At 39.2% G+C, this 11,675-nt stretch overlaps 1 protein-coding gene across 3 annotated transcripts in view; it reads left to right on the top strand.

The window, feature by feature from the left end:
• Positions 1 to 11,675, top strand: part of ADCY10 (adenylate cyclase 10) — a 96,672-nt gene continuing 84,997 nt past the window's right edge. Inside the window, exons 1-3 of one of the 3 annotated variants that reach the window (XM_026448489.1) lie at positions 1 to 1,337; positions 10,139 to 10,344; positions 11,342 to 11,446. In XM_026448489.1, the coding sequence (XP_026304274.1) occupies positions 10,197 to 10,344; positions 11,342 to 11,446 (253 nt within the window). In that variant the 5' untranslated portion in view covers positions 1 to 1,337; positions 10,139 to 10,196. The remainder of the gene's footprint in view (positions 1,338 to 10,138; positions 10,345 to 11,341; positions 11,447 to 11,675) is intronic. The other 2 variants (XM_026448490.2, XM_026448491.2) reach the window with 2 other exon arrangements.

Genomic DNA, 11,675 nt, shown 5'->3' with positions numbered 1-11,675 from the left:
AGGAAGCTGCTTAGGGTAGAGGAGTAGGAGGTGGGGTGGAGAATGCTCAATAAGCGATAAATTCTTTAGTCTTTTTTGTTGTATGGCATTTTTTTTAAGGAAACTTTGTTCTAAGGTATGTCAGTGCTGCTGTTTCCTCATAGTAAACATTTTCTTTTTTAACTTATCAAATGATAGTGAAAGGTTGAATGTTAACGAGGATGAACCTCAAAGCTAAGGTTCCTTTCTGTAAAACAAAGGTCTCTACTGAAGCCTGTTTATGTAATGAAGCAGAAATAGAAAACACTGGCATTTATTAAGAATAGCTCTCCCTATGGGGATTGTTAAATTATATGAGGTATGATTCTAATTACAAGACTGGTTTCCACAACTCACACCAGAAGGTTCACTCAACAAACATAATTAAATGACCCTCTTGTTTTCCTCCCTAAGACAACTGTTTTACAACATTTTGAAGCACACAGTAAACTTAATTATAGAGCAGCGCTTTATATAAGAACATGCACAGCTTTTTAAATAAGACTTTTTAAATTCCAGTTTTAAAAGCTGTGACCCTAAATGTTAATTGTGGTTGTGATATACGTAAGAACATTTAGAAAATCAGCACATTATTTAAGCTGAAAACACGCCAGCCTCTTAAAACACATTTTTCCAGTGTCACATCAGATAAAACTCAAATCCAGTGCCCATTGGATTTCAAGTTACCTTTGGGATAAATTTGTTTAAAAGTGTGCACTTGACCAGTCAAAAAGGGCAGGTATATAATTCTTCAAACAAAAATTTACCTCACAAATATGTCTGAAGATGAGTACTGAATTTATTATAACTGGTAAATTTCATAGTCCTGGTACAAGCTGTAACCACTATTGACTAAAATTAGGTGTTTGCTTGCTCTGGAGATACTTCTGATGATCACCTACCCAACTATTGCCTAATTTCAACCATCCTCCACATGGCCAAGGGAAGAGTTGTGTAAACTACTCTGGGGTCATGTCAGTCTCCCCTGACCGTTGCCTCAAACGTGCGGATAAGAGAACCTGAAACAGCCAGTACTTGTACAGTGGTACGTCACTGAGGTTGGCGGGGGAGGGGAAGGCAGTGCCACCCAATCAGAAACATGGTCAGTGCCCATGGAACAGTGAGCTACTGAGGAGGGTGTGGCCTGGAAAACGGCTGTTAGACAAAACTGTCATTTTATGGGTCAGCTATAGACAGACATGGCACTTCGGCTGTCTTCAGAATAATGTCACCCGGCCTCCTTTCCTGTCTTCTGCAGTCTTAAAAGAACTAGTCCCCAATTGAGGTCTGGCTTTTCCTCAGCCCTGGATGAAGTGGAGGTATGTGGAAGTAAGAGTCTCAGCAGAAAGAATGGTTGCAGAGCTGAAGATGAGGGCCACCATCAGGAAAGAAGACAGCTATTGGAGTGCAGAGGAGTGGGAAAGCCTGGGGCTAGAAGTCAGGGTTCAAGTTTGCGTATACCTCTGTGTCAGTCCTTTACATGAGCTTAGAAGCTTGAAGGCTTAAATATTGCCTCATCTTATTTAACCTGGATGCTCTGTCTCTCTAGCTTACTGTCTTTTATTTGCCTCTTTTCTGCAGTTCCTCACATGATACCCTCCTTTTTATCAGTCAACAAGTACCAAGTGCCTACCACTTGAAGGGGGCTCTGGGAAGGTGCTGTGGAGGAAACAAAGATATGTAGAAGATGGTTCCAAACGGGGAGCTTACAATTCAGATGAAGACAAAATAGAAGCAATTCAAAAGATAATCAAGGATAGTTGTATGGGAAATAAGCCATTTAAGTGCAGACATTAAGAGCCATAATAGCTCAGAAGAAAAATTACCATGGCTAGAGTAGGCAAGCAAGCTTTCACGACAGATATCACTGTGCCTTTAAGCTCAGAGTATCTCTTTGGACTCCTGTGAAACCTGACTTTACATATAGATGAAAAGTTGAATATAAAATCTATTAGGAAATTCTAGAGGAGAGATTTAGAGAAACTGATGGATATAATTGAACCCTAATTTCTCTTTTCATTTTTGGGTACTGCTGAGTTTTCTTTACTCACACTCTTCATTCAGGAATCCTTCTTGGTTTATCTTTTGGGCCTCATTCACCTGCTTGCCTTTTGAGTCAGGTATCCTTATTCTCATTCCAAGGTGCTTCCATACTTCGTCGGTACCCATGCTGTTCATGCTCTATTCTTGATGTGATAGAATTGGCCAAACAATTGATAAGGGTACCATCAACATGCATTGAAAGTGCTCTTAAATTACATACGTCCTTTCCCCAGTTCATATACATCCCCAAAGTGCTATAAAGCATACACGAATGGGATATAGCATGATATAGTAGAAAGAACACGAACTTTCAACTCCCACAGACCTGGGTATTCCTAACCTAGGGCAAGTTAGTATCTCTGTGCTTCAGTTTTCATATCTATAGAAATCAGGTCTACTTCATAGTGCTCTTTGGATGATTAAATGAGGCAATCTATGTAGAATTGATATGGCTCCAATGAGTGGAGGAACACCAAGGTTCTTAGTCCTCATCCTGGTTTAGATGTGATGTTAAAGAGCGGAAAATTTAATAGGCAAGAAGGAAGAGGAAAGAGGGAAGAAGCTCCCTCATACAGAGACAGAGGGAGGGGGGTTCCAAAGCCAAGAGAGGGAACCCCCAGTGGGGTGGACTGGCAGCCAGGTATATATTACAGAGGCTGGAGAAGGCAGTGTCTGATTTACGTAGGGTTCAGGGGATTGGTTTGACCAGGCATGTCATTCACTTAGCCCTGGAAAAAGCTGGCCCTCTCACCCTAGCCTTTTAATATGCAAATGCAGGGTGCCATGATGTTCTACACACGTGGGAGTATGTGGGGGTGGCCATGTTTCCAGGAACATGTGGGGCAAGGGCAAGAAGGCCTCCAGAATCGCCATGTTGGGTGGGCCCAGTTTCTAATGGCCTTCATTTGCATATCAAAGGTTGCCAGCCTGGCTCTAAGAGCCGGAGCTTTACAAGAAATTTTCTGGAGATGCTTTAAAAAACGAAAACTTCCCAAGGACCCCTTTTCCACTCTATCTGCCTAAAATAATTTCTTAATAACTCCTACAATAGAATGCTTCATATAAAAAGGTCATAATAAATTATACTTACAATGTGATATGTGCCTGTAGAAGGGTAAATATCGCTATCATTAATCATTTTGTGATGTTGCAGAACTTAAAGCAGAAAACTGTACCTTCAAAAATAGAAAATTTCTATTGTCTTTTATGGATGTTCATAAGAAACTCCCAGATACTCATTTTAGATCTCCCTGCCTTTTAAACCTATAATTTTCTTCTTTTAGTTTCACATCTACATATGCCATCTTAATCTCAAAATGCACCTACTTTCCTTGTTTGGTCATCATAAACAGAAAAATCTGTCCAAGTTCATTCACATCGCCTTAATTAAAACAATAGAATCTTAGCAATCATCTAATTCATCTCTACACTGACTAAAATCACCTCTGTTTGAAATGCTTGTTCTCCAGTGCCGTAAAGAAATAGCACTTGAACATAAATTTAATTTATTTAGTAAGGCCATTTTTACTTCCTGCAGAAAGGGTACACTCGCCAGCAGTTTTGCCACGAAAGTACACTGAACAAAGGAGACAGGGTCATTTATAACCTGACGCGTTCACCCTTTTGCTGTGTCCGGTTTCCATTGGCTGGAACGGGACCTCACATGCTGTATTTGTCCTGATTGATTGGCTAGCAACTTAGAACCTTTTAAAAGAGGCAAAGGTAGAGGAGAACAAAGGAAGGAGGAAGTAACTTGTGGAATGCTGAGAAAGGTAAAAACACTTTTAAAGAAGGAAGAGGAACAGGTTATGACCTAATGCTTGCTTGGACCAGTATAAGCATGCTAGGGCAAATATTTAGGCTAAATTGTGGGAGCTAAGAACATAAAGTACATTGATGTCTTTATTACGGCTAGCAGATATTTAAGAATGTTAGCACAGGTCTTTGAATAAATTTTCCTTTTAAGAGAAGTTACTATTTATTGCTAATTAGACGGGGAAGAAAGGAATTTGAAGAGGAACCTCTACTTTACTTTTTATACCTCTACCCTCACAGGTAGATAGCTATCCAATACTTCCTAAAACTGCCCAGGTTGAACATTCATTCTTACATTGTTTATATTTGTCCTTCAGTGATTGCCAGTCATTGATCCTAGTTGATCCTGAGCAACAAAGAATAAATATAACCACTTTCCATCCAGTGTTAACAACTTTAGCAAAACAGTCTCTACTGTGCATGTGAGGAGAGTGTGGTATTGCCAAGATTGAAGAGGCTGATAGTAGGGCTACTAGAAAGAATGCAATGTTTGGAATATATTTATACTAAAAAATTATTGTTTATTTAAAAATTCAAATTTAACTGAGCATCCTCTATTTTTATTAGCTCAATCTTTCAATCTTACAAGTTTGGTAGCTAACGAAATCAAAGTTGAGCTAGTGAGCTGCAGGCAGGAGAGGGAAGAATAGAGCTACGTCCTGCTCAGTTCTGCTCAGTCCTATCTCAGTTCTCTGGCTACTCAGCACATCTGTAGAAGCCACTTCAGAGCACCCATGCCTACAGAACATACTGTTTATGGTCACTTATTCTTTGATGACTAGCTCTCTCCACTAAAGAAAAACACACCAACTTTCCTTTCCCACTACATACTTCCCATGAACTTTAATCTTGCTAACCCAAACCAAATTTCTACCTCAAGGAGAAGGTAGGGAAGTTGTTCTTTGATTTCAGGGTCCCACATTACACTTTGCATACACACCCATGTCCCTCACTTACCCCACGTCCACCACTTACCCCACAACTTTCACAGTTCAGCCCAAATATTTGAAGACAACTACCATTTTAACTAAAATGTCATGATTATCTGACTTATTTCCAATCCCTCCCATAATTCCTCACATTCCAGAGTCAATGAACTTTAAAGAGATCAATGAACTTCAATCCTCTGGATTAGATTTGAACACTTTTATGTATCTTAAAATAGCATTGCATCCAAATAGCTAATTAACATATGAAAAGGTGCTTAATCTCCTTAGTACCAACAAGGAAACACAAAACCACAAATACCATTGTAGCAGGACGAGCCATAGACAAAACCCCTCAGACACCAGGTTAAAGAAAGAAGAGGTTTTATTCGGCCGGGAGCATTGACAGACTTGCATCTCAAGAACCGAGCTCCCAGAAGAAAGAATTCCTGGCCCTTTTAAGGGCTTGCAACTCTAAGGGGTTCCACATGAAAGGGTCATGATAGATTGAGATCTATAGATAGCACATGTGATTAGAATTGGGGGTTAATCTTTTAACCTCAGACCTGGTCATCAGTGGTGCCAGCTGGTCTTGCCACTGACTTCATTCCTGTGTTTTTCAGCTTTTACTTCCTCCTTCTCTTCAGAGACAGGAAACAGTAAGAGAAATGGCCTGTCTCCTCACCACCACTTACCTAGCAAGATGACTAAAACTTGAAAAGACTGACAAAATAAGTGTTGACTGAGATATGTAGCAACTGAACTGTCAAACCTTGCCTGAGGGAGTATAAGTTGGTACCATCACTTTGGAAAGCTGTTTAGCAAGATCTACTCAAGCAGGGGAATCCAATCTTTTGGCTTCCTTGGGGCACACTGGAAGAGGAAGAATTGTCTTGGGCCACACATAATACTCATGATAGCTGATGAGCTAAGAAAAAAAAAATCACAAAAAAATCTCATAATGTTTTAAGAAAGTTTACAAATTTGTGTTGGGCTGCATTCAAAGCCATCCTGGACTGCATGTGGCCACAGGCCATAGGTTGGACAAGCCTGTACTAAAGTTTAACATGTGTATATCCTATGACCTAGCAATTCCACTCCTATGTATATACCCAAGAGAAATGCATACATCTGTTCACCAAAACACATGTATAAGAATGTTCTTAGCACCATTATTCATAATGGTCTAAAAGTGGGAACAACCCATAGGTCAATAGTATAGTGGATAAATGTTTTGTGGTATAATCAGGTGATGGAATACTATATAGCATTGAAAATCAATAATTATTGATATACAACAACATGGATGAATATCACAAACACAAAAGATGTAGTATGATTTCATTTATATAAAGTTTGAAAGCTGGCAAAGGTGATCTATGTTGTTAGAAATAAGAAAGGTTACTTTCAGGGAGAAGAGAAGAGTAGTGACTTGAAGGTGGCATAAGAAGAACTTGTTGACTGCTGGTAATGTTTTTCTTCTTGCTATGAATGGATATTACATGGGTTTGCTCACCCTCGAGTAATTCAAGTTATATACTTATGATTTGTACATTTTCCTACATGTATGTTATGTTTGAATAAAAGTTTTTTAAAAGATAGCATTAATTTGCAGTAAATCCAGTTTTTAACACCTTGTGCTTATGCATTTGATTTTGTTAAAAATTCTAAATACAGCACTTCACACTTATTCTTTAGAAATTTCATTAATTTGGTTGATTACGATATATTAAGATCCTAGTTCTGACATCAGTGCATTAGTTCTCTCACTATATTTTCAAATTTTATTTTCCCTCAGCTTTATTAAGGCAAAAATGACAAAAATTGTACATATTTATGGTATACAATGTGATGTTTTAATATATGTATACATTATGAAATAATTAAATCAAGATAATTAACATATCATCTCACATACTTAACGTTTTTGTGTGGTGAGAACATTTAAAATCTACTCTCTTAGCCATTTTGAAGTATATTATACTTTATTAACTGTATTCACCATGCTCTAGGTTAGATCTCCAGAACTTTTTCATCATGTCTAATTGCAACTTTGTATCCTTCAACCACCAACATCTCATTCCCCCCACCCAACCCCAGCCCCTGGCACCACCATTCTACTCTGCTTCTATGATTTTGACTTTTTTAGATTCCATATATAAGTGAGATCACTCAGTATTTTTGTCTTTCTGTGTCTGGCTTATTTCACTTAACATAAGGCCCTCCAGGTACATCCATGCTGTCATACAAGAAAGGATTTCCTTCTGTTTTCGGTCTGAATAGTACTCGATTGTATTTATTATCCAATGTTTTCTTTATCCATTCATATGTTGATGAACACTTGGATTGGTTCCATATCTTGGCTATTGTGAATAGTGCTGAAATAAACATGGGAGTGCGGGCATACTGATTTCAATTCCTTTGGGAATATACCCAGATGTGGGATTGTTAGATCATATGGTAGTTCTATTTTTAATTTTTTAGGAATTTCCATATTGTTTTCCATAATGGCCGTACTTCCAGTTATATCTTTATCAAAGTACTCTATCATGCCCATGGAGGCTTACCTCTGAGTTGACACCAGAATACTAATCAATTTCCATTAGGTGTGATTGTTAACCAGCCAATTATATTTTCTTTATTCCTATAATTTTGTATATTTTACTCACAAGGATATGAAAAATTTGGCCAAATGCCTTAAAGTCAATATATACATTGTCTATAGTAGTCTCTTGATTTAAAAATTTAATAACTCTCCAAAAAAAGGAAATAATGTTGTCTTGATCTTGGCTCTGAATCCGTTTGACTCCTTTTAATCACCTCTTGCTAATCTAAATAACCATTGAGGCTGCTCACAAATATTCCAACTCTCTTTCCTATTGTGCACATGGTAGGAGTGCACTTCCCTGCCTACTTGAAACTAGGCATGGTCATGTAATTTGCTTTGGTCAATGCCATGAGTAAAAGTGAAATACGTCACTTCTGGGAGTAAAATGAGTATACTCCACTACATCCTCTTTCCCACTACCTTGACAACCAGAATGTTCCAGCATGGGTCCCAAAGTGAAGGCAAAAACAGAGGGTCTTCAAGGGACCCACACAGGGACATGTAGTATGAGCAACAAATGAACAAGAAATAAGCCTTTGTGATTTCAAGCCATTGAGGTTTCAAAGGTATTTGTTAAGGAAACATAACCTGTATTATCTCAACAAATACATTATGTTTACTGGTCTGTGTTTTCTGGGATCCACGAGTAGCCTCATCTTTTGAAATTCAGAAGAGAATGTGCCCATCTCCAGCCCATCTCTTGTTCTCCATGGTTTTTTGAGAATACTCACATTATACCTGTCAGTTCTTTCAGTATCTGTAGATATATGTTGTCTGGGACTAGCTAGAATTTATTTAAAATGACTGTGTGATTTAGCACTGCTTATCTTGGATTTCAATTCTTTCCTAGCCATGCTTGTTATACTTTTCAATTCTCCATGGTGGAGAAGGTAGAAACAAAAGAAAAGTTGTATAGAACACCATACTTAAGCTTCGTCCTTATTCCTCTTTTATTAATTACTTTGTTTTCAAGAAAGCCTTTAAAAATCCCTCTAGGTTTTCTTAACTTTAGCATTTTTTGTAAGTCTTTCATTCTGGACATTCAATTTTCTTGTACCTTTCTTTTGATTATTATCATTATTATTATTTTAGAGATGGGGTCTCACTCTGTCACCTAGGATAGAGTGCAGTGGCACGATCTCAGCTCCTTGCAGCCTTGACCTCCTGGGCTTAAGCCGTCCTCCCACCTCAGCCTCCTGAATAGCTGGGACTACAGGCGCATACCACCACATCCAGTAATTTTTTTTTTTTTTTTTTTTTTTTTAGAAATGAGATTTCACTATGTTGCCCAAGCTGGTCTTGAACTTGGGCTCAAGCAATACTACTTTGTAGGCCTCCCAAAGTGCTGGGATTATAGGCACAAGCTTCTGCACCTAGCCTCTCACACCCTTCTTAAAAGTTCATATAGCACCAAATTTACTATCTGCAGTTATTTTTTTGATTTAATTTTATCTATTGACTGTTCCTGGCACGTGCTGTGGTCTTTTGTTGCGTTTTTAGTGCTATCCTTTTTTTTAAAAACCTTAGTTATATGCTTCTTTCTTTTGTTCACTTCTTAACATTTGAGTTTGCCAGGGCTTTTCCTTTTAAAGGCTATGCAATATGTAACATTTAGCACTCAGTTTTTAGAATACTAAATACATTTTTAAATGTATATTATATACATTTTAAAGTTCGTCTGTTAAATGTACAAATATTTTTCCCTGAGTTATTTTTAAAATACTTCCCCTTCAATCTAAGGGATATAAGTGACTGTCTCGATTTTTTCCTTGAATACTCTAATATATCCCAATATGACCTATGTCTGTCTGAAATCACTAACCAGTTCCTCTCTGCTGCTCAGAAGTAAACCAAAAATAACAGTTCCTTTTCTTAAAAAACAAATCCTCTTATTTTCTGTATAACCTATTCCAGTAACTTGGATTGCTCTGAAAAAGTAAAGGGTGTTTGCTTTTACTGTTCAGGCTGGTAGAGCACGATTTTTACAACATTTAGGCATGAGCATTTAATCTGCCCCGGCAGCTACAGGAAGGCCTTAGGAAATCCTAGTTTTCTCAGAACTAACTGGGTAACAAATTGAAATTTCAGCATTTCCTTCCACTTAGAGCTTAAGGCCTTCCATCTTTCCAGCTGCCCCCGCTCCCCCCCCACACCTCCCCACACCCCCCCCCACACACACCCTCCTGAACTCTTTTCTTCTATTTATTTAACATTATACCTTTATAGGCTTAATCTCTTGCCTATATACAAAACTCTAATACTCACTTACATATAAATACACTCACACACACAAATCACATCTACACTTGATTTTTTAAAAATTTTTTTAAAGACAGAAAAAAGTAAAAGACCAAGGTAGAGAGAGGGGAAAAGGAAACATGAGGACAGAAGAAAAAGAAGTCTGGCCTGAGTGAATAGAGCTAACAGCCTCCTACACCTGGATTTGCCCTGCAAGGGCCTACCCCTTCTGGCAAATGAGTGGAGGCATTCAGCTACCCTCTTTCACCCCAGCCTCTTTGTAATGGTGCTCACTTTTGCAACAGCTGTTCAGGGTGGGAGGGTTCTTCCTCTGTATAGAAATTGGCCCTTTTGGAGTTTGGCTCAACAACTCTGGCATTTTCACCACTATAAGCAGGCCGCAGGTTAGAACAAAACAAATGGAGAAAGAGCAATAGGAAAATGAGCAAATGAATATATCAGATTTCCTCTATTTCAATTTTCTTTTTAGAAGACCTGTTTGGAGACTGCTTCCTGTCACCATAAAATCCTGAACATTTGTCTTGAACATGAACACTCCAAGAGAAGAATTCCAGGACCGGCCCATAGTCAGAATAGCAGCTCATTTACCAGACCTCATTGTCTATGGACATTTCTCCCCAGAGCGACCCTTTATAAATTATTTTGATGGAGTCCTGATGTTTGTTGATATTTCAGGCAAGTGCAAAAGGGATGTTTGTTTAATGTGGATGAGCAACAGGCTCACGTGGGAAGTCACATGCAGAGCTTGATTGCAGAGTGGGGGGGGGCATTCTGGAGCCCCTGGGCTGTCACAGCAGATGTGCTGCATTGAGAACACAAGAGGGAGGAAATAGTTTGTGGCCCTGGCTCTCTCTCATCCTCCCTTACCCAGCACTGCCAGTCATAGGCATATCTTTAAGATGCTCAAGTTCCATTCTTTGCTCCTGTGTCTCTTCCCCAACTTCACTGACTCATCCTCCCCAGCCCCAAGCCCCACACACATCCCAGTCAAAACTGACCTCAGGAAATGATCTCCCTAGATGATGTTTACATCTTACTAATAAACTTGCCACCTCTTCAGAAGTGTTTGAAATGTGTGTGATTTTGTTACCACGGACTGAAAATTTTATTCCCAGTTAAAGAAGTTGCAGTTATCACTGTACAGTAGAGAATTTGGAAGAAAGAGATATCTGGAGCCTTTTCCTGGCCCCTAAAATAATAGATAGAGGAGGCCGCATGTCTGACACTTGACCAGCCACAAAGATCCTTAAGAAGAAACTCTGCCTGTTTTTAAAAGTTGAAGCCGTCAGGCGTGGTGGCTCACGCCTGCAATCCCAGCACTTTTGGAGGCTGGGGCGGGTGGATCACAAGGTCGGGAGTTCGAGACCATCCTGGCTAACGCAGTGAAAGCCCGTCTCTACTAAAAATACAAAAACGAGCCGGGCATAGTGGCACATGCCTGTAGTCCCAGCTACTTGGGAGGGGGAGGCAGGAGAATTGCTTGAACCCGATAGGCGGAGGTTGCAGTGAGCCGAGATCATGCCACTGCAATCCAACCTAGGCTACAGAGCGAGACTCTGTCTCGAAAAAAAATAAATAAAAGCTGAGGCTCACTGCCTTCCTGGGTAGTCCTCTTCTGGCTCTGTTTGATTTCCCCAAGCAGCCAAAGAAACCAGCTGCACATTTATTCCAGGTTTTACTGCAATGACTGAGAAGTTCAGCAGTGCCATGTACATGGACAGAGGGGCTGAGCAGTTGGTGGAGATCCTCAACTACCACATAAGTGCAATAGTGGAGAGTAAGTGTTCCCATAGGTTTCTGACTTGAGAATATTTCAGTTCATTGTTTTTTCTGTAGTTGTCAATTATAACCTGGTAGAGTACAATTGCTTAGCACTCCTCCTCTTCCCCATGAAATGTGTATAAAACCAGTCTTTTTTGAAATATGATACGGTATAACTGAAGAAATAAACATAATCAAACCTCACTAATACAGACTATTTGAGGGAAGGGATATTTTGTGTTAGA

Source organism: Piliocolobus tephrosceles, chromosome 1 (genome assembly GCF_002776525.5).
Source record: "Piliocolobus tephrosceles isolate RC106 chromosome 1, ASM277652v3, whole genome shotgun sequence".
Classification (NCBI taxonomy): domain Eukaryota; kingdom Metazoa; phylum Chordata; class Mammalia; order Primates; family Cercopithecidae; genus Piliocolobus; species Piliocolobus tephrosceles.
Note: the sequence above shows the minus strand (reverse complement) of the source record. Positions and strands in the feature narration are given on the sequence as shown.